Source organism: Lutra lutra, chromosome 5 (assembly GCF_902655055.1).
Source record: "Lutra lutra chromosome 5, mLutLut1.2, whole genome shotgun sequence".
NCBI classification, from domain to species: Eukaryota; Metazoa; Chordata; class Mammalia; order Carnivora; family Mustelidae; genus Lutra; species Lutra lutra.
This window is the reverse complement of record NC_062282.1, coordinates 29,631,540-29,655,914: the sequence shown is the minus strand read 5'-3', so window position 1 is coordinate 29,655,914 and position 24,375 is coordinate 29,631,540. Positions and strand designations below refer to the sequence as shown.

At 33.5% G+C, this 24,375-nt stretch overlaps 1 protein-coding gene across 2 annotated transcripts in view; it reads right to left on the bottom strand.

Moving 5' to 3' along the window:
- NIPBL (NIPBL cohesin loading factor) overlaps window positions 1–24,375 on the bottom strand; it is a 203,189-nt gene that overhangs the window by 45,967 nt on the left and 132,847 nt on the right. For both annotated transcript variants that reach the window (XM_047731887.1, XM_047731888.1), the window contains exons 12-26: window positions 20,136–20,333; window positions 19,814–19,885; window positions 19,636–19,725; window positions 17,694–17,797; window positions 14,734–14,820; window positions 11,366–11,597; window positions 10,412–10,563; window positions 9,754–9,834; window positions 8,949–9,049; window positions 7,414–7,552; window positions 5,646–5,728; window positions 4,958–5,090; window positions 3,757–3,900; window positions 1,308–1,397; window positions 25–239 (exon numbers count right to left, since the gene is read on the bottom strand). In XM_047731887.1, coding sequence (XP_047587843.1) covers window positions 25–239; window positions 1,308–1,397; window positions 3,757–3,900; window positions 4,958–5,090; window positions 5,646–5,728; window positions 7,414–7,552; window positions 8,949–9,049; window positions 9,754–9,834; window positions 10,412–10,563; window positions 11,366–11,597; window positions 14,734–14,820; window positions 17,694–17,797; window positions 19,636–19,725; window positions 19,814–19,885; window positions 20,136–20,333 — 1,921 coding nt within the window. The remainder of the gene's footprint in view (window positions 1–24; window positions 240–1,307; window positions 1,398–3,756; window positions 3,901–4,957; window positions 5,091–5,645; window positions 5,729–7,413; window positions 7,553–8,948; window positions 9,050–9,753; window positions 9,835–10,411; window positions 10,564–11,365; window positions 11,598–14,733; window positions 14,821–17,693; window positions 17,798–19,635; window positions 19,726–19,813; window positions 19,886–20,135; window positions 20,334–24,375) is intronic.

The window sequence follows — 24,375 nt, the reverse complement described above, 5'->3', positions numbered from 1 at the left end:
AAATGCTTTTTCTCTGGATCTTACTTTAATGTGCTGAACTGAGAAGGTGTGGTTTTGATAATGCTTCTTAGAAACTTTTTCCGGTTTTCAGCTCGATGCATGATTTGACCAGTTGTCTCAACTTCCTTCGCATGATGTGTTCCTTCAGACGATTCTTCATCTTTTTGTGATTTCATTGCTTTTTCTGTTTCCAGAGTTGTGTCACGGAACCACTGGGCTATATAGAATTTGCGAGAAAACTGAAGAGAAAATAGATTAAGACTTGAGGTTGATGAAATTAACAAAATTTCAAAATGAAATTAGTAACAAAATTTCCAATCTATTGATAAAGTGCTTACTATCAGGAATAAATATTAAGGTGTACTTTAAAGCAACCCCCAGCAGATAAAAAGAGATTTTAAGAAAGCTGGAAGGTTTGACTATAGAATGATATAAAGCTTACTATTTTACTTTGTTTTAGCACTTATGTTAATGATGTCAAAAGATAATTTGATAAACATAGTCGTATTAAATCTAGACTACTATCAATTACCTAACAAAGGACAGTATCACTCATAGGCCAGTAAAATTAGATGATAGGTCAACAGGGAAAGTTTAGAACAACAGGATATAAGGCTAAAGGTAAAAACTCTAGTTACTTTCAAAATACCACCTTACTTCTTCAAGAAATATACAGCCAGTTATTACCAAAATATTTTAACACTGAGGCACACCTATAATCTGTTTCTTTCAATGCAGACCGAAAACCAGCAGTAGTTGACTGAAAAGCTTAGTTATCTCTTTAGGCTGCATCTCCCATCAGCAAAAAATTTAAGAAAGTACCCAAATACATGCACACTGTTTCCTAATAGAGTTTATAAATTTTATACATGAACCTATTATACTAATAATTTGGATATATAATATACATAAAAATATAATTAAGGATTATATTTAAATTAAACAAACACATGGAATTCTAATACCTTCTTTTCATATGCTAATAGATCACCTCAAGCACAACCTGGGCCATGTCCACCATGAGAAGCAATGATCTAGCTCAGTCTCAAAGGTAACTATGAAAAGATGTCTATTTCCCATGTCATCACACCATTTTAGTGTAATATAATACCTGTACCAGAATTTCATATAAGACAAACCAATCTATAATCATTCTTTTTTTTTTTTTTTTTAAGATCATCAAGTATCCTTTTGTTTCAAAAATCCATATTCCCAATAACTCTCCTTTTCAGGATACTTCCCAACTTTCTTTCAACCCAATTTGAATTTGATGTGTTATTTCCAAAAAAGGGAGAAAAGATACCTACCACTAGTGAAGGATCAGTCTCAGTGTTTTCATCCAAGTAATCAAGCAATGCTTTCTGCAGTTGTTGTATTTCATCTTCTCCTCCTGAAACCTACAGAATAAACCAAGTAAGAACAAAAGAGATATTACTAGTATACTTTAATAATTTATCTAGTTGTAGACACAAATATGAAAAACATATTATTAATTGATAACAGGCTGGCCTTTATTTTTATGAACTATATGTCATCTTTATTTGAAGGAGGTGCAGGTAGTAGGCATAAAAATTATCAGAATAGTGTGTTAAGTATTCTGAGATAGGAAGGTCCTAGCACTGGTTTTCTGTATGGAAAAAAAGAGGCAATTCCAAACTTTTAATCTAAAAATGGAAACTGCTGGGATGCCTGGTTGGCTCAGTTGTTTAAGCATCTGCCTTCAGCTCAGGTCATGATCCCAAGGTCCTCGAATTGAGTTCCACAAGGGGCTCCTTGCTCAACAGGAAGTCTGCTTCTCCCTCTGCCTGTTGTTCCCCTTGCTTGTGTACTCTCCCTCTCTATGAGACAATAAATAAAATCTTTAAAAATGGAAAATGTTATTATCTGTCTTACCATGTGTTATAGGTGTCTTTGGGATATTTAAAAACATTCTGGAAGAGAAATACTTTTATTCTATTTATAATACAAAACAGTACTTTATTTCATGTAGGATATTAAATATATAGTAGGTGGGGTATTCACTTCATCTAGGAACAGAAAGATACTGAATCTTTAGGTCTTGTCAAGAACATACACAGCCAGAAACTGTGAGCTGACATTCATGCCTACAGCTTATATTCTAGCTTTACCACACAAAATGCCAATATAATTTAGAGTATCTCTAAGTAGAAAAACAAAGATCAGAATAAACCATGTTGTAAGAGTGTGGTGAAATGGATACATAGAGAAATTCATCATAGCACTGTAAATTAGGACACTGTAAATGTCCAAAAGCAAGGTAGAGGTATGTCAAGAACCAAAAAAATATTTACAAATGACCCCTCCCCTCAAGTTTTACTGTGTACAACCTACACGGTCATGTATAACAAAGAAGTCCTAGGTCTACTCTAAGAAATACTGAAACTTGGCACCTAGATCTTGGTTTCTAAATGACCATTCTCAAATAAAAAGATCCAGTGGCAATTGGTGAAATGGCAGATTCCAGGGCTGAGGCAAGGAAAGTAAAAGAGGATGGAGGATCCTGAAACATCTTGTGCCACAAAGTTCTCAAAGAAAGATGGGAATGTATCAAATAGATACAAAAGCCAGCTACAACGGGCTCTTACTGGTTATATCTAGGACAATCTGAGAATTAAAATAATGATAGCAACAAATTAAAACCTATGAAATAGAATAGGAATGGCAACATTATATCAGATGGGAGTATCGTATTATTGGTAATTTTCTGCTTTTGAGAAGTGTACTGGGATATTTAAGCAAGAGTTCTTATTCATAGAAAATATACACTAAGCACAGTTCTCAAACTTTAGCATTCATTTGAATCACCTGGAGGGTCTATCAAAAAACAATGCTGGGCTCCACCCACAGGAATTTCCAATTCAGCAGGAGAGTCCTGAAAATGTGCGTTTCTAGCAAGATCCTAGGTGATGTTAATATTAGTGCTTCTTGTCCAGGGAATCATACTTTGAAATTCAAGGGTAATGAAGGCATTAAGCTTGCTCATATAGTTCAGGAAAAAAAAAAAAAAATGAACACATAGATAGGCATGCATGTATATTATGCATGCACGTAAATGTTGCGCAAAGATAAAGCAAACGTTATAAATTATCAACAGTAAGGAATTTGGGCGAAAGGTTTGTGGGAACTCTTTGTACTATTCCTCTAACTTTTTGTAAGTTTAATATATAAATTATTATATTATGAATATAAATAATTTCAAAATACAAAGTATACTAAAAAATATAAGAGGCATTTCTAATGGTCAGAATAAATATGGCTATGAATGTTAAAAAAAAAGATAGAAAGAAAATGAAAAAAAGCTGTATATGGTAGGATTAGAGGTCATTTACCTACCATCTTCTTAAGTAACTTTTAGCATTACTACCACCTCACCAATACTTAAAAAAAGTGAAGCAATAAAACACTTTTTCTGCCAGACATGCTGTAACTATCTAATAAAATGAAAGGAAGTCCTCCTTACCTTTCCCCAATATAAAAAAATGATCAAAATTCAAAGTATAAAATGACTTGATTGGGAATGTTAAATCATCTTAGTAAACTAAAGATTTAAATAAAACTTAGTAAAACAAAAACAGAAAACAGCATCATACATTCATAGGAGCAGTTTGCAGAAACAAAATAAATGTTAGCTCTTACTTTGAATCTATAAAATGCAATATAACACTAATATAAGAATACCTAAAGAAGTACTTAACTAATATTTATCTCCATAATTTTAATCTTTTATCTCAATACCTGTTTTAAAATTCGTTCTATAGACCCCTGATCCATTTTGCTTGTAACAGCATCTTTCCTTAATCGTGCAGCAACAGTTCCAAGGTAATCAAGAGACGCCACTCTTAAAGCCATCTCTGTTGACTTGTTACTGAATTGATGGACCTAAACATAAAAATAATTTTTATTTAATCAGTTTATAAATTTTTAATAGCAATTTATCACAAAAATTCCAAATCTATGTTGTATTATCTGAAATGTAAACTTTTTTTCTTGTGATATTGTTTCATAAGTGACTGCCTTCTGAGAGTTTCTGGAATCTGAACATTTTCATTAAAAAAAGTATAGACTGGGACGCCTGGGTGGCTCAGTTGGTTAAGCCGCTGCCTTTGGCTCAGGTCATGGTCCCAGCGTCCTGGGATCGAGTCCCACATCGGGCTCCTTGCTCAGCGGGAGCCTGCTTCTCTATCTGCCTCTGCCTGCCACTCTGTCTGCCTGTGCTCACTCTGACAAATAAATAAATAAAATCTTAAAAAAAAAAAAGTATAGACTAATCCTCCCTAAGAACATAGTTATTTTCTCTAAATGCAGGCTCAACTGCTTACTTGTGAAAAATGGGGTATTACTGAGTAAGAATTTCTTATGCTGGAATTCTAATGCCTATGAAACGTTATCTTGGTTTCAGAATAGTATTAATACATTTTCTGGTTCACAGAATGTAAGGTCCCCAAAACTTTGTAACAATTTGCATTGCACAAGTTTAAATATACATTAAAAATAAAAAGAGACATCGTAATATTTCTTTGCATTTTCCTATTATATTACATGAGAACTAGAAGTGTCATATTTTTAGAAATACTCTTAATGATGACAAAGTGTTCATATTAATCAGTTTCATGCTTTGAAATGAGTTTACCGCAATAACTTATGACTCAGTGTTGAGGTGCTTTTAACTAACAATATAGCACTTCCAAACTGAAGAAAAAAGTTTTAAAAGCACTGCTATCTCATGTAATGAAATGAAGGCACCAAAATCACAAGATTTCAAAGTTTCCTACAAAGTACTGACAATACTGTGTACAGTTATGCACATGCAAAAATAAAGATGCAATGGTCATATTTCCTTACACATTTTTAAAGAATTGATCATCTGTGAATCAGAGTACATCCTCATTATGTTGTCTTCTAGTAATCTAATAATCTTTAAATGCTATACTCTTACCAACAATCTCCCTAACAAACTAAGGAGTAGTTCAGCAGCTGGCCATTCAGGCTTATTGACTGTTGAAAGAAGGTCTTGAACAAAATTTTCAAATAGTGGTCTGTAATCTTCTTCACCTTGCTTACTACCACATCTGTTTGAAAATAGTGAAAAGGCTGTGAATTTAGGTGACATGTCCACCAATATGACTGCAATTTTGTTAACTAAGTTTTCTTTTCCCCCTATGTAATAACAAGGTATGAGAGTACATTAAATATAACATGGCATAAAATGAATCTATTTCTCGAATTTCACTCTTCCCCCTGCTAGCGAATTCATTTATTGCCTCAGATAAACATTACTTTCCAGCAAGTACACCACATTTAAAAAAACCCCTTTCTCTGAAATTACCACAAATTCTTATGAAGGCCTACTAAACTTCTCTCTACAAATTTTCCTATTCAATTAGAATTCCCCAAAATTTACTGAAGAAAAACTACAGAATTTCAACCCAGTACTTTAACGTAAGTTCCCAAAAAGGTTTTAATATTTCAAATGCCTCATTTTAAAGATCAGGAGACCAAGGACCACAGTGACATATTCAAGGTTCAGGTTATGGCAGGAAATTGGATTAACCATTTACCTAAAATAAATAAACTTATTTTCTATGCTGGGGAAATAAAAACCAGATTATGTTAGTTTTGCTCACTTTTTAAGGAAGATGGAAAGGAAGTTTTGGGCTGTTCTCATGGCTGTTTCGTAAGAGTTGGTAATGACAACATCTTGGTCAACCTAGATTGAGAAAAATGAATTTACATGAATACAAGAAATAATCAAAACATAAGTTTGTTCAGTTGCTACTGTCATGTTATTACTGTATAGGGGCAATACATTTAAACAGTAAGAAGCTTATGGGGATCTGGGTGGCTCAGATGGTTAAGCATCAACTCTTGAATTCAACTCAAATCATGATCTCGGGGTTATGAGACTGAGCCCTTCTATGGACATGAAGCCTGTTTAAGTTTCTCTTTCTCCCTCCCACTGCCTCTTCCCCTCTTTCCTCTCTAAAAAAAGAAGCTTAAACTATTCTTTTATATATACAGACAGAAGCTACAATTGGTAAACACGTTTCAATACTTTATAAAAACTAAATACAGTTCATTTTAGTTTATTAAAATATAAAAGAGTAACAAATGTGGTAAGCATATGCAGTATCACTAATTTCTTACTGATCTAGGTCAGAAGAAGAAATTGATTGAAAATACAAAAAGAATTTAGAAAAAGGCATTTAAAGTTCAAAGTTTAGGAAATGCTGCAATACAATACAAAGCAAAACTCAATTCCTTCATGGGAAATTTCAAGATTAAGATATACAGGCAATTCAAAGTTTTGGAAACCCAAAGGTGAAAAATACATGAAAAAGCTCACTAGTTACCAGGAAAATGCAAAATTACATGGTATCATTGCAGACTGACTAGACTAGGCAAAAATCTAAACAAACTAAGCTAGAGTACTACTTTTCTGAGTAAACTGACAAGTTCTAGTAAAGTTGAAAATACTTGCAAAAAAATACATGTACACTATGATTTAATATTCTATTTCTAAGTATACCTAGAGAAACTCTTAAATTGTGATACAGCTGTATATGTTTAACCCAAGTCACGAGAATTTGTTATTAGTTATTATGTATTAAAAACAATGTTGACTGAAAAAAACAGCTATGATGTCACTATATCATTTATGTAAGATTAAAAAATTATATGCAGAGAACTAAACAAATAAATAAATGGGGGGATATAAATATTCTCGTGATACCTGTCACCAAAGACAAGGAAAGAAAGATTGGAAAGAAAACAACCAGATTGGAAGAGCGACCTCAACTTTTTTGATAGGCATTTTTCACTTATTTACTTCCTTAATTTCCTTATTTACTTCCAAAATTCTGAAAATAACAAAAGAAACAAAATCATCCCTGTTTCTTTTTAAGCTTTTACAGTACTATAAGAACCTGGAAAAACTGTAAGCTTTGATGGGTAAAAGCTACAAAACCAAAAGCAAATCTCAGCTACAGTTACTCAACGATGAGGTATAAATTCATCTTCTGCATGAGAATTACATTAATTATATTACAATTATATATTATGTAGCAGTACAGATATTATATATAATAATATTCGCTTGCACAATGACTTATCTAACTTCAGACTTAGTGGTTGGAATGAAAAGCCTGTTAGCTATTATCATTCTCATTTTATACCTGAAGAAACAAACTCGGGTTAAAAGATCCATATGTCTCGTGACCGGCAGACAAAGTAGTCAGTACCAGAACTCATGTTTCTTAAAAAGTAGTCTAGTGCTCTACAAGGATCCTAAAGACCAGCCATAAAGCTCTAATTAAGAACTTCAGGTTTATAAGAATGGCAGAGAATTCAGGTGCTTCTTCCTATAAAAGTACAAAGTTATAAAAGATTCCTTACTTTTTTATTTGAGTCCTCTTCTGAATTAGAGTCCTTCTCTGATGATGGTAAGTGTACCACACACTGAATTAGTTGTAAAACCAGGGCTGTAACCATCTGAATATACATAGGCTCTCCATCCATATCACTACTATTTAACCTTTAATGGAGAAGAAAATATTTAAATCACACAAAGAATGAAGAGAATTTCACTCTTCATGTCATCTAACATCCGAAAATTTCAGGATGCTTTACTAATATGTCTAGACATTATTTTTAGTGCTTGTAATACTGTCTTTAAGTCTAATTATTTTTATTAAATTAGGAAAAGTACCAATTCAATATCTATACATATTTAATTAAAATAGTCAAAGGAAAATGCAATATTTAACACACATTTAACACAAATTTCTATACTCTCTATGCACTGCAAAGATTTATACATGAAAAATATCAAATACTTCTCAAAATGATTTTTAAAATGAGAAAAGTCTTCAAGATTTCCAAATGCCCATACATTCTGGTACTTATTTTCTTCTTAAAATCTGCTACACAGTCAGCTCTTGATTGTTTGTGCTAGGGTGTGCGGGCAGTGGCCCAGAACATAAAAAAACAAATTTAAATATTTAAGTCTAAAGATACTATAAAGGTGTAAGAATTCTCGTATATGCTCATAGCTTTTCTTCAGGTTTAATAGACTATATACTATTAGTCCCAAAAATTAAGGTCAGAACAACTATTTTACATAAGACAGCCTTCAAAACAATCTAAATACCTGGCATATAGGGTTCTATGTGCCAGGTCAACACACTCAATCACTCAGGAAATTATAATAGTTATGATAATGATGATGATTCCCTATGACAACAAAGACAATAATCCACTGCTGACTATAGCAGTGGATAACATTTCTTAGTTACCCTGTGCTTAATGACTTAAGAACATTTAATCTCCATGTCTATTCTCCATATTGCTGCCAGAGTAATCTTCCAGCTTTTAAAAATACTATTTAATGACTTCCTACTGTATAAAGGATTAAGTCCAAGTTCCTTAGTATGGCTTATAAAACACTTGAACTGCCTTTGACTTTTTCAAGCTGTATTTCCTACCATGGCTTAATCAGGGATGATTTTGCCCCTCAGGGGATATCTGCCAGTGTCTGGAGAAAATTCTGGTTGTCACAACTGAAGGGGGTGGGTGGGTGGTTCTCCTATCATCTAGAAGTTATAGGTCAGGGATGCTGCTAAGCATCTTACCATGTACAGAACAGCCTTTCACAACAAAGTATTAACTGCCCAAAATGTCAATAGCATCATGACTGAAAAACCCTGTCATAGATCTTTACACATGGGAATCAATGAACTTCTTTAAGTCCCCCAAATATGCACTGCTTTTTCACATATCTAAGCTATTCTTCATGCTGCTCTGACTGAATTGCCTCTCTTTTATTTGATCACTAAAATAAAAATCACAGATGATTAGGAATAAATTTATAAGGACTACAATATAATGTAATTCTTCATTGTACTTTATTAGCCTTTGCTATAATTAGTTACCTGAAGTTCCTCAAACTCCTCTTGCTGGTTGGTAATCTTGCAAGTGAAGTAAAAATTTCTTCCAAAATTAATTGCCTATGTTTTTCATATCTTGAGAATACCTGTTTAGTAATTATAAGATCTCAAATTTAGTTTATTAAAATTATTTGTAAACAAAAATATTGTATCACATGATTAAAAAATATTATCTGCATTTACAATGAAAATGTTTTCAACATCTTCAATGACAATAAACTTAATTTACACTACTTTTCCATCCTTAATTATAACATTCTTGTAGAATTAGCATATACTAGTTTTAGTTAGAGGATTATACTATCTTGGAGATGGAAAGACAAAATTTAAATGATTTTAATTAATTCTGATTTAATTATAGATATTAAGGAATTAGTAACTATTTTTTTTAAATTTAGAGAGGAAAAATAAGACAAAATCAGAGAGGGAGACAAACCATAAGAGACTCTTTATTGTAGGAAACAAACTAAAGGTTGCTGGAGGGGAGGAAGGTGGAGGTATGGTGTAACTGGGTGATGATGGACATTAAGGAGGCATGTGATGTAATGAGCACTGGGTATTATATAAGACTGATGAATCACTGAACTCTACCTCTGAAACTATTAATATACTATATTGAATAAAATAAAAATTTAGAAGAATTTAAAATAGAAGGCACACAAAAAATAGTCCTTATGCTGAAATAAATCTATGGAAAACTTCAATCTTCATTAATTTTTATAAATTTGAATTAAATGATATCAATATTATTTTTCTGGTGGGATAACTAAAAGTATGACTTAATACTTACTGCAGTGACTAATTTAATGGCACATAATTGTAGTTCACTGACATTTTCCACGAAAAATGGTGTAATTCCCATTGATGATACCTGCACACATAAAAAGTAATCAGTATACATCTCTAGTTGATTTCAGTAACATTCTACCTTAACTAAATTCCAAAATATTCATAAACTTACTGGAAGAAACTGAGAGGACATTTTCTTTCCCCTCATTAATCATTAGTATTGATCTGGTTTTTTCTCTGCTCCTTTCACCCTCAAGCACATTAGTACATACTTTCTTTTCATAGCCACCATTCCTGTGATCTCCACATTTTGAGTTAATAAATGTCACAATTAAAAAAAACACATTTTGCTACTCTGGATGAAAATATTATGACATACTTCAAAGGAAGTAATCATTTACCTTTCAAAGAACTTAAGAGTTTAGAGTTTATAATACATTCACCTTTTATCCTCAATGTTTCTTTTTAAAACTTCCCTGGACTTGTATTTCTTCATTTTATATATATCTTCTGAATGGAAAAAATTAACATCATGCTGGCATCATTACTGAGTGAGCAAGGTTATGCTGAACTCACCTAGCCTCTCTATTCTTACATCATTTGGTCTAGAAATATAACAAAATGCTTAAAAAAAAAAAAAAAAAAACAAAAAAACTTACCTGAAGAATTGTTGTGTCTGTAAGAAGCTGTATCTCTAGCAATTCTGATAAGCTGCTAACAATGTCACAAACTTTATTATAAAGCATTACTATTACTCTCTGCTTATGGGTAGAACATTTAGCCCGTTTTGCCTTTGAACTTAACAAGCCTCCTAAAATGAAAGAAAAATTTCAAACAAGTAATTTATCAACTTTTAATAAACAGTAATAAAACAGTATTCTGAATTAAGGGAACACATTTTTGGGAGGAGGATGGGTGCTACATAAAAATATAACCTGGCAAATAAAGCTGGTTATTTATTGAAACAGAAAATTATTCTCTAGGGATATTTAGATAGCAAGTAATCATTCTTGTAACAGATAATCTATGGCACGTTCCAGAGGCTACTAAATTCTTGTAAAATATGTATCTTTATTTCTATTTTTTTCTCATTGGTGCAAGAAGAGTAAGATTATACTTCCCTTTAAATTAACTTGCAATTATTAAACAATAAGTAATTAACTATAGATTATTTATAAACCAAGTATGTCCCCCTCTCGTTAAATGCACACATTAACTATTTCACAGTTCATTTATTTATAAAGGTAATAAATAAGGGAAAGATTAAACATCTTGAATCAATCCACTTTGTAAATAACTAATATTCTGCATAAAATTAGGGTGAAGTGATAAAGAGAACTAGAAGCTAAAATTATCTGGGATTTTCCCTGACCAGTAGAATTACTTCCATTATATGTAAATATTTGCTAAAGAAATTATACCTGAACAAGTACTGGATTAACTAAAAGTTCTATACTCTAGTCAAATCAAAAGTCAGTATTTATTACCATCTATATGATCTAGTAATTTTTGTGCCATTTTAAGTTACTGCATTCTGACCCAACATAAGAAAATTATTTAATAGGTAATTTTGACATAATACTCAAAACTTTAATATAAAAAGGCAAACTAACCTCCATGAGGATCTAATCTGTAAACAGGATCATACTGAGGATAAAGTGTATTCTGCAAATGAAATTTAGTGTATTGTATAACTCTTTCAATTACATCCTCAATATATACAGCTTTTGGCATGTTAGGGGATGTCATAATGTTGATAGTTGTAAGACAGGCATCTGCTGATTTTGTAACTCTCTCCATAATAAGGTCTCTCCATAATCTTTCTTCGTCTTCAGTATCGTTATTCTATAAAACAGCACATTGTTAATGAAATGGAAATAAATGCATTTATAGGTTAAAATATTAAGAAATTATGGTATGTTCGATTTACATGGTAAATGGTTTAAAGTATGTACATTTTTTTTTTTTTAAGTTAGCTCTACACCCAATGTGGTGCTTGAACTCATGAGCCTGAGATCAACAGTCATGTACTCTACTGACTAAGCCAGCCAGCTGTTCTGATGCTTGTTCACGGATGTTCAGGAACATCAGGAATGAAGTACAAATACTGATGTTACTTTAAGATTTTTCTTTCAAAGTTTTCAAACATAATACACTCTATCTCCTGATTTCACCACTAGATGACACTCCAAACAAAATTATAGTATCTTCAATGTACTTTATCCAAACCTAAGATTCTAGCTAACAACTATAATTGTATATAAATAATTTTATGCTTGGCGTATGAACACTATAGTCAAAACTTTGCAAATTCTGCCTGTTGTTGAGAACAAAGTAAAAATTTAAATGACGAATGATAAAGCTGCATTTAAAAGTAGTAAAATGTTAAAAAAAAAAAGTAGTAAAATGTTATTGACTCAACCATTCCCATATTAGTTTTTCAGAAACAGTATTTTTGAAAGAGGTTAAAAAGTAGTTATTATGCAGACTACCGAAAACATAATTTATTTTCTAAAATGGATAATTCAACCACTGACAGAAGACTGCATCTTAATTTATACACTGGCAACTTATATTACAAATGGGAAGGAATGCTTTTACTTTTTTATTTTTATTTTTAAAGATTTTATTTATTTGAGAGAGAGAGAGAGAGAGAGAGCAAGTGAGCATGAGCAGGGGGAGGGGCACAGGGAGAAGTCTGCTGAGCAGGGAGCTCAATGTGGGACTTGATCTCAGGACCCTGGGGTCATGACCTGAGCGGAAGGCAGATGCTTAACTGACTGAGCAACCCAGGCACCCGGAAGGCGTGCTTTTAATTTTTTGAGAATGAAAATCCTTCTCTCACATGTTTACATAGGAAATAGTAACTTTGTTTTTTTTTTTTTAAAGATTCCATTTATTTACGTGACGGAGATCACAAGTAGGCAGAGAGAGAGAAAGAGAGAGAGAGAGAGGGAGGGAGAAGCAGGCTCCCCGCTGAGCAGAGAGCCTGATGCGGGGCTTGATCCCAGGACCCTGAAATCATGACCTGAGCCCAAGGCAAAGGCTTAACCCACTGAGCCACCCAGGGACCCCAGGAAATAGTAACTTTATACTCTAGGAGTACTTTCAAATGCATGCTATGCAAAGCATATACACTGGGAAATGAAGCAAATAAAAGCACAATATATGTAAAGCAGAGAAGGGCACTAATGCCTATGAACTCAATTACTTTTTTCCTAACTCTCTAAGCTTTCTTCCATTTTACTGCTTGCATACCTATTCAAAAAAATAAAGTAGCTTTTCTTTAATATTAAAATTGCTGTATGAAAGAGTCATTGAATGAAAAAAAACATTAAATAATGTTATGCCTTCAGGATTTAGAATAATTTCATTAAGGCTGAGTCAGCCAGCTCTCCAGAACTCTAGATTCTTGAGATCTATTACAATTTCTTGTCAAGTCTTTCAAATAAAATTTGTAGACTAAGGATGTGGTAGATTGCCACTATGGGTTTCTTTAAGCCCTTTGTTTCCGATTCAAGAACTAATTTAAAAAGGGCATTGGAAAAATATAGACATATTTAAGAAACCACAGAAATACCATCTGAGTTTATTTTTCTACATTTCTTATTCCACGTAGATCACTTAGCAATCCTGTGGCTTGGGCAAACTCAAGAACATTTCTCTCATAAGATCCAGTGGATACACTAAATATATATATGCAAATATGATAATGGAGACACATATATCAAAAGTGTTAATAGTGGTTATTGCTAGATGAGAATATGGACCTTTTTGAGTTTGTGTTTTGGAAATTTTATGCAATAAGGAAAATTCAGTAACTTAATACTTTCCCAAATTCTTAACTCATATTAAATGCCTATACATATTAATGTTTGAATTCAATAATGGTAGAACTATCAAGATCAATTTGAATATACATGTGATTTTGAAAGTCTGCCACAATTCTAAGGAGGTAGATTCCAGGCAATTTACTTTTATCAGTTTATAAACTATTACATTATGTTGCTGTTTGATATAAAGATACTCAAATACATTAACTGTTGCTGTTAGTGTTTATTGAGAACTTTTTTTCTTTTTTTTTTAAGATTTTATTTATTTATTTGACAGAGAGAAATCACAAGTAAGCAGAGAGGCAGGCAGAGAGAGAGGAGGAAGCAGGCTCCCTGCTGAGCAGAAAGCCCGATGTGGGGCTCGAACCCAGGACCTGGGATCATGACCTGAGCCGAAGGCAGCGGCTTAACCCACTGAGCCACCCAGGCGCCCCTATTGAGAACTTAATATGTAGAGACATTGTTAAGCACTTTCCATGAATTAATTTATTTAATCCTTTCAATGACAATTTGAACTAGGTATAAAAATGGTACAAGGGTGCCTGGGTGGCTCAACTGGTTAAGCATCTGCCTTCTGCTCAGGTCATGATCTTAGCATCCCGGGATCAAGCCCCAAGGTAGGCTCACTACTCGGCAGGGAGTCTGCGTCTCCCTCTCTCTCTGCCCCTCCATTCCATTCATGTGTGCTCACTCTCTCTCACAAATAAATAAATAAATAAATAAATAAATAAATAAAACCTTAAAAAAAAAAAAGGTATGGAAGGATTACTGTTTTAGGATACATTAGGAAAGCAGTATAAGGTTTCTATTTAATTCTCCAGGAAGGTCAAGAAAAAGAATTACTATCATTTCATAAGTGAAAAAATATTTTAAATACAATCATACACAAGGAAGAGCATAATGTAAAATTAAAGAACAGTCCTGTAAAGTGAAATGAATTTACATCTGTTGTCTGTTTATGTCAAAGCTGTGAATCAACAATATAATTTTGATTTACTTAAAATATAATTTAGTAGCATTGCTAATGAATGTAAAAAGCTCAAATAAATGAAATTTGAGATTTCCTCTGTAAATCAGAGTTCTTTTGAAAAAGACTTGTATCTTAACTATAGTAAAGGTAAAATTAACAATACAGATCTTGTACTTACATGATTTAACAAAGTGGAAAGCTTTGACCCATCTTGAATATTCTTCTCCAAGATATTTAGGACTTTCACAGTTTTGTCAGTAGAAAGCTAAAACAGCAACATATATATACATATATACATATATATATTATTTTTTTAAATCAGTCATTGGTAAAAGTGATAAATTAGTCAAGAAACATATTGTACAATTATCACCTTTGCGCTATGGAACATACAAAATTACCACCTGCTTAAAAAGTGGGAAAAGAAAATTTTCCCAGACTCTACTTAAATCTGAATTATGTAGAATTAATCACTTGTTTCTGAAAGACAGAAAAGTAAACACAGAATGGACAAATATGCACACTACTAACTAAATTCTTACCATAGAGCTAGTCAAGATTTAGTCTGTTCTGATGCCTGGCTGCCTGTACTTGTGGCAGTGATACTGAACACACACATGAACACACACACACAGACACACAGACACACACACACACACACACACTCTCTCTCTCTCTCTCTAAGTTTTCATCTGTTGATTTAATTATAACATGGTTTCCACACTACAGTGTTATTCAGCAGGTGTCTTAAAATTCAAGGTGGTATTATAAATAAAGCATAAAACTGTAAATGATAAAAGTTACAAGTGTAAAGTAACACTTTTTTTTCCCAGAAGAAATCTTTCTTATTTTAAAAATTATCTACTATTTCAATTCTTAGAAAGGTCGCTTTCTCTATCTAAAAATTAGTAGCCGATTTAAAGGTTCTGTTAGAAGGCAACTGTTATTCATATTCTTCTGATTGAACAGGTCTCCTTTCAGACTCCTAGCATGCAACTAGGACTCTCAACCAAATCATCCAGAAGAGTCAAATGGAAGGATCAATAGAGTAACTGACATTAAGTACATTTTGATCATTTTGCCAGAGTACAGAAACATGTTCTGCCAAATGCTACTTTAGATAATTTCATAGCAGATTAAAACACTCAGGCTTTTGCTAAACTTTCCATATTTTGAAAATACTCAGCAAATTCACCTGGTGAAAATGAAATCATTTTAGCTATATGCAATTATGGAATTTATGAAATAAAAGCTAGGACTGGCAGTGTCACTTCAGAAAATTGATGCCATTTTCCTACATAAAAAAAGGTCAATATATCCCTCACTGCATACCACTGTGAACTAACAGCACATTAATTACTGGTTAACAATGTGATACAACTGGCTTTAAAAATCAAATTCATGGAAACCTTTGTGCACTGTTGGTGAGAATGTAAAATGGTACACCCACTATGGAAAATAGTATGGAGGGTCCTCAAAAAACTAAAAATAGAACCACCATAAGAGCTATCAATTCCACTTCTGGGAATATATTTGAAGGAAAAGAAAACACTAACTTAAAAAGATATATGCATCTCCATGTTCACTGCATGATTATTTCCAATAGCCAAGACATGAAAGCATCCAAAGTATCCACTGATGGATGAATGGACAAAGAAAGTACAATGTGTGTGTGTAGATATATATATATATATCTACACACATACACACAATGTCAATGAAATATCTTGCCATAAAAAGGAAATCTTACCATTTGTGACAACATGACAACATGTCCTTGAGGGCATTATGCTAAGTGTAATAAGTCAGACAAAGACAAATGCCAGATAACCTCACTTAGATGTGGAGTCTAAAACCACTACCAAAAAAACAACCAACCAAACACACAGACACAGAGAACAGATGGGTGGTTGCCACAGGGGTTGGAGATAAGGGCTAAGGTAGGTGAAGATGGTCAAAAGGTACAAATTTCCTGTTATAAGTTAAATAAATCCTCAGGATGTAATGTATAGCATGGTGACTATAGTTAAAACTATCCTGCATATCTGAAAGTTCCTAAGAGAGTAGAATTTAGAAGTTCTCATCACAGAAAAAAAAATGATAACCATGTGTGATAATGGATGTTAACTAGATTTACTGTTGTGATCATTTTGCTGTATATACAAATATTGACTGGTTATGTGATAAAACATGAAATTAATATAATGTCAATTATATCTCAATAAAAAATAAAAATTCACAGCACTTTATTACTTAGAATACAGGCAGTATATAAACAAAAAATATGTTTTAACTTGGTAAAAAGATCAAAATATTTTCTAGTCTACTTTAAAATTATAAAATTGAATAAATGAAGTAAGTTTAGAAATGTTTAGAATAAACTGTAGGTAAATAATCTTAGATTCATTATTCTACTTATTCTTGAAGAACAACACACTACCTCCATATTATAGAATAGGAAATTAGGAGACTTAGAGTAGATAATTCTAAACAACAGGGAGCCTGCCCTGCTTAGAAGAGGAGGGAGGATTCATCTTGAAACTGTATTTGCACAGCAATCACACAGTAGTTTAGGGAGTAAATGGTGGCTCATAAAGATTATAGGAAGCCATCCCTTGATGCTGTCACCATTGTTAGAAGTCATTATCAATGAAAAAATACTCTGCTATTCCTTTAGAATAGAATGAGACTATTCAGCAACAGAGAGCTCACAAGAAAGTCAACTCACAAAAATTACTATAAAGCCTACAGTAATGAGGCTATGTATTTATTACAATTAATGTGTTGAGACTGTAGCTTTACTTTCACCACTCTCAATGACTAAAGCAAATGCCAAAAAAATTTTTTAGTGTATTTCTACATTTAAATAATATAAATACCTGAGACAATGAAAAATAAAAACAGTGAAAAAAAAATCCAGGCCCATGCTACTTTCAATGGGATATGATTTTCTTTAGAATAATTTACAGAATACTTGAGTTGTTTTAAAAAAAAAAAAAAATTATTTAGACTCTCAGAAGGCAACCATAAATTGTTTTCATTATTATTTATGCAATCTTTGTAATTTACCTTGAAAACTTTAATTTCAAACATTAGACCGTACATAGTAAATATAAAAATTTTTCTTTAGTGAGATACCTTATCCATTATACCCATTGCTTTAATTTTAGCAGATTCACTGCCGAGTTCATTAAGCTGATGTTTTCCTAAAAGAAGTTCCTGAGGAATTTCATCATCATCACCTGAAAAACCAAACCAAATAGTTTAGGTACAATAAATAGCTTAAAATAGTAAGCTTAATTTTTTAATAAAATCTAGGGACACACAAACAAATACAAACAAACTAAACAAATAACAACCAAATGTAAACCTCAAGGAAACCCTGAATGAAAGGACAGGTATTAAAATGGGAGTTTGATGAAGATGGAAGGAGGAGTTAGATCTCTTATCTTCACTACTTTAGATATACTATTGACCCTTCTCAGCCAAGCTCTCTGCCCTAGAAGGCTGACCTGTATGGACTACATCAACAGTCTCCTATCCCCTCTAGCTTCTGTTTGGGTTCAGCTAGTGGGGTGCCCTGTCAGAAGATCAAAGAGGAGAGTGAGGTCAGGGTATTTATACCTCTGACTCCTTCCTTGTAAGGTCTCAGGCTGCCCATGTTCTCTAACCAAAAGGTTACTGCTTTTTTTTTTCCAAGGAAGTCTATGACATTATTTTCCCTACAGAATTGAGTTCTGGTAACATATTTACCCTTGTTCCTTTTGGAGTAGGGATGGTAATAATTCCATGGCTGTTAAACCTAGATTCTGGTACTATTCTGTCCCCAACTCTGTAACTGGTCTCTTTGTAAGTAAGTCCTCCTCAAATTATCCTATTTGAGACTGCCATCTGTCTTCCGGTTGGGACCTTAGATGACATGGAAGACGGTTTCTCAGCACACAACTGGTATCCCAAATAATGGAGACATGCATTAATGATACTTAGGCAAGTAACTTTCCCAAAACAAATACTTTTAAAATAAAGGTTAATATAATATAAAGGGTAATATACCTTTTAAGACATTTTTAAACAGATGGACTCTTATAAGAATCATTGTGTATTATATGGCTTTTGTATAAATTAGGCACTAATGTTTATACCAGCTATAGGTGGAATTGTTGAGTAGCTCTAAATACTGTAAGCAGTGTTACATTTCTTTATTTAAAGCTATGATCTTTACATATTATTATAAAAGGAATATATGAATATATTAATCCTACTATATTCTAATTGGTTTTGTTTTCCATATTAGATTCTGTATTACTTAAAGCCAGTGGCTAGGGTATTTATCTTTGCATCTCTAGCACTTAAAATATTGCTGACAAGGAATAAGTACTCAATAAATATTGGCTATAAGAATAAATGAGCAGATGAATGGGTTCCTATTTCTGCATCCTTGCTCATATTAGTACTCCCGTTATCTAGCATCTACTCGTGTCTCACCTAAAAAAAGGTTTCTTTTATTACTATCATACACTGGGGAGGGTATGTGCTATGGTGAGTGCTGTGAATTGTCTAAGACTGATGATTCACAGACCTATACGCCTGAAACAAATAATACATTATATGTTAATAAAATAAATTATTATCACCTACTTTGGTAGCTGCATTCTCAGGATTCCAAAAACAGTATTCAGTAATACTTATTACACTAAAGTTTTCAATTTCTTGATAAAACAGACTACACTTGAGGGGAGCCTGGGTGGCTCAGTCAATTAAGCGCTTGCCTTTGGTTGAGGTCATAATCCCAGGGTTCTGGGATCGAGTCCCACATTAGGCTCCCTGCTCAGTGGGGAGTCTGTCTCTCTTTCTCTCAAATAAATAAATAAATAAATAATCTTTAAAACAAAAGAAAAGAAAACAAAAAAACATAGACTACACTTGACTCTACAACTAGATTTTACGTTTCTTCAGAGCACAGACAATGCCTCTATATGCACTAGAGAACTGGCAGAAACATAGACACATAGGTAAATAAATATATTTAAAGCGGACACTATATTTAGAGGTAAATAAATATATCTTAAAATGATTTTACCAAATGCAGTAAAATCCATATCTTCTAAATTATCCAAAATATTTTCTATTGAGGCTGTGAATCTTTTAAAAGTTGAAGAATCCATCATTTCTATAAGAAAGAAAAAATAAGAGCTTATCACATTACATGTAGAAAACTGAAGTTGAAGACTATGAATAAAGACAAACTAAAAAGTTACCTTCAGGTGTTAGTTTTGGCTCATAAGCTTTCCTCTTCTTCTGTTTTTCTTTTTTCTTCATTTTTCTAGCAACTAAAATAAACAAAGAAATATTGAAATACAAGAATGACAATTTAAAATATTTCTATTTTTGCTTCTAGTTTCCTCCAGAACTTTAAATTCTTAAACAATAACCACTACCATTCCAAACTAAATATATACTTCTGTCTTAACAATTAGGAGTTGTTAATTAACTCATAAAAAGGTATCAAATATTCTTCAAAGTTAAAGACCTAAATTTAAGGCAGCTTATGTAAGAAATCCGTTGACACTGATGAATTACCCTCACTAAGGCTGGGAGGAGGAGAATAATCTTCCATGTCAGAATCTGATGGGCTTCGGTTTCGGTAACGACCACCACCCGAACTCCTTCTTCCTTCATGAGAGTGGCCACTTCTCCTATGATCCCCAGAGCTTCTTCTGTCACGCTCTTCATATTCCCAAGCTTTATCATCATCTTTTTTATGTCGTTTCCTAGAGGCTAGAAGCAAATCCCCATGACAAATAATTTACCTCATTTAAAAAGACCTAAAACTTGTACTTCACAAATGAACCACATCAGGGGAAGGAAAATCATTGTGTGGGTCTAGGAAATTGAGCCATTCTATTTAATCAGACACATAAATTATGGTATAGAAATGGTATCACTTATTTTAGCATTATCCTATTATTTTAGATTTAAAGATTTCTAAATGAATTTGGAAGGTATTCAGTGAGTTGGTAAAGATAATATCTAACCATCAGGATTAATTAAGGCATGTAAAACAATCTTTATCTAGGATTTGGATGAAAAATAGAAACACCTAGCATTTAGCATTTGGATTATTGATGGAGAGCAGGGTTTGGAGGAAAAGTAAACCTTTGAGAAAGTGCTATAGCATATGGAGTAACCATGTATATCAACAATGAAAAGCCAAATTAAGCCCACAACTTGGGTATAAATTCAATAGACTCTGATCATCTAAAAATCACAGACCTACAGAGATAGAATAAATCTGTACAGTTGTAAATACTCATATACTGAATTCGGTTCTTCAACAATGTACTCGCTTAAACCCAAGGAGAAAAGCTTTTAAGCATATACATGCTTCATGAACATATTTATATATGTTACCTTCAGTCCCTTCCCCAACCTTCCAAGGGTCTAAGCATTCCATAAAAACACCAGTAATGACAGGAAATCCTAGGAAGAACTGATGAACAGATTTCATCTGACACATCAACTCTCATCAACTGGAAATAGCTGCCTAGAGCTTTGTTATTTCCCTGAGAAAGCATATTTCAACAAGAAAGACTCATCAGAAATGTCTGTCCTGTGAGAGCTGGAGGGCAGTACAAGTGACAAATATTTACCATACCTGCTCTAGGATGGAGCACCATCAACTTAAAACTAAGATAGAGAACTAATTGTCCCATTATCTAGGCATCCTGTTGTTTTGACCACTTGTTGGTGACAATGAAATACTTTCTAGTCTGTTGAACTAAGTCTGACTCTCTTGCTTCCTTTGAACTTGCCTGTATTTCGAATTCCTAACTATGATCAATACCCAAATACTTAAGACAAAACTCTTACTTGAGTCCCCTTAAATCCTAAAATTTAAGGATGCCAACCTCTGGCCCATGCACTCTATCTATGCTTGTGTTGGTGCCTTTAGGTGTGCGTAATGTCTGTACTCTGGCTAATACTACCCTTACATGCTGCCTTAGCTATACCTATTCAAGAATCTAGTTTGGTTTCTGGTTTTGGACCCTTCTGTCCAATCTACTGACAGCATAGTAGAGAAAGATAAATTTGTTTCCTCTTCTTTTTGGTCACAGGATTGGCATAGCAAGATAGTTCATAAAAAGACAAACATGAGCACATATATTTAAATCTTCAATGATTTTCTTCATAACTGGCCATAAATTTGACATGAAATATGAGGAAGAAGGACTCCCCCCCCTTTACAATTAGTGTATGCTCCAGTACATTCTGTTAGTGAGAGGCTGCCTTATAAACTAATAAAAGGTGTGTCTGTGTGTGTGCGTGCATATGTGTGTCAGAGAAACAGGTAATTTACGTAGCATTCACTAAATATTTTTTCAACAAGTACTAAAATACCTACCAGATATGAGGAATAGCAACTAATAAGCTTCTTCAGAAATGTGCAGAAAGTAGTATTCTATGACCTCAAATATGACTTAGTCCTTCTGAATTTTAATTTCAGAAGAAATCCATTTCAAGCATTTAATTCTATGATTAGAAACACTTGAAAAAATCTTACAATTGTTAGCAAGAACTTACAATATATTTTATTTGTGAAAATTTTTAGAGGGCTTGAAGATTTTTATTTCACATTCATTAAGCTTTAGGAAATTTGGATAAAAATAGGATGGCAAATTTAAAAAAAAACCCACCCAATTTCTATGATACAGTGTGTTTGTAATAAGGCTCTCAGGATCCCAATTCACTGTTACTAGTTTGTTCTTTATTGCCCTCATAGCCCTGAAAGAAGTAGGGGAGGAGCTCAGCAGACAGGTAGGTAAAATATGCCTTGAGTGTCTTCTACTTTCCCTTTCTAAATTTTATCAACATCGTTCCTTAGCTTACATCTTCCTTCCTCTTTCTCCAGCAACCCAATGATGCTGTATTTGTGTTATGGCTACCCAGATCTATGTGGCCCGACTTTCAAAGTTCCCCTCAACACTTCCCCCATTCTTCAACAAAACAATTGCCCTAGTTTAAGATTTTTAGGAAACCGATTTGATTAAACTGCAGCAAAATCTTAAGTTTCAAAAAGTCTCTGAAAGCAGCATAAGGCTTGTGCTTATGTTCTCATAATACTTCTACATTTTGTACTATACTATATTTTCACTACATTGTTTTTGTCATGGTATAATGACAATGTGGTTGTTTATGTCAACAACCAACTGAAATTATTTCATCTCTCCAGTGTCTCCAGAGTCAATTTTTCTATAGTTACTTATATAGAAATAAACTTAGAAAAACAGGAAGCTACTCTGAGGTCTCTTGAAAAATCCGGAGAAACTTCTTGCACCTAGCAGGTTGAAGCTGAGGTTCTCTAACTAATATCCGCTTTCAACATATTTGGGAATAGCTTAAACAGGATCCATGGCTTTAAGATGACACTATGTGGTCCCATAAAATGAAACGACAGCTCTCATAATAGCAAGGAAAAGAATAGTGATTGCATTGAAGACAAACGTAAGGCATGTGTGGCTGGCTCTCTCCCCTGTTTTAAACTTCGTGGGAATTTCTGATTATGCTATCCTTTCTACTGAACTGTGAGGTAGCTTCAAAATTCTCATCAGTTTAGCAATGCAGAGAGCCACTCTCAGTTAAATGGAGTTGAAGTGTGATTTGAAATCAATCTGCAATTAAGGAACTCCTCCTCCTTAGCTATTCCCTTTAGAAATGGGTGATGTTTGGGGGATGGGGGAAGAGGAGGAGGAGAGAAGGAGAGGCATGTATATAAAGGGGAATGAGTTTCAGGGCCACCAGATCTCCTTTCTCCTCTCCCTTTCCAGAGCATATGTTCCCATATGACCAAAATGTTTGATTATAATAAAAGAGTATTAACTTTAGCCATTAAAATATATTGCATGTAAATACATCTCATGATAACAAGTTATGACAATTATACATATAATTAAATGTCAGATTAACTTTGCTATATATTTTATTTCAATTTTAAAACTTTGTTCATATTTGTTCAGTATTCATAGTCTACTCTCATAGCTCAAGAGCTCACAATTTAAAGAAGATCAGAATAAATGAACATTGAAAACTTTGGAGGAGGTAAAGGATTTCCATCAGCAATATACATTTAAAATTGGCAGCATGCATCTGTCCTTCCTGCCCTTGCTTGTCACACCTCTATCTACGGAAACTAGGTGGAAAAGGTAGAACACACTGGTTGTCTTCCCACTTCTTTTGGTCATAATGACTAAGTCAGTTGGCACACCAGTGAAGATCTCCCATAGTCTGTTTCCACTGAATGCCGTTTAAGTCAAACAAGGTTGCTGACCCCTCTTGGCTAGGCTCAATTCTCTTGCTCCAGAAGAAGGAAGATAGGGATAAAAGAGAAGAACTTTTTCAGTGGACCAGTAGGAAGACAGGCGAGGTATAGCAAGTCTAGTGCAAAGACAGGTGATCACAGTGTTGTAGAGAGGTAGCTGTGTAGTGAAGAAGCCAGCTCTGGAAAACAGTGAAACAAGGGAGGAATTCCAGGACACAGCTGGGCAAAAAGGAGAAGCCAGGTCCAAACCACACAGATAACTGGCAATGTGGCTAATCCATTCATAATTTAGTGATAGTATGGTTTTAAGTATTTCTTTACCTGGCTATCTCCTATGTGTCCTTCAAGACTCAACTCAAGTGTCACCTCTTCCAGTAAGCATTCCCTGAACCCCCAAGTATAATTCTGATGCCAATCCAATGTGCTCCCATAGCACCCTGGATTTACTTACTATCACTGTCCTTTTCTCACTGCTACAACTGTTTACATATTTCCCCCATTAGA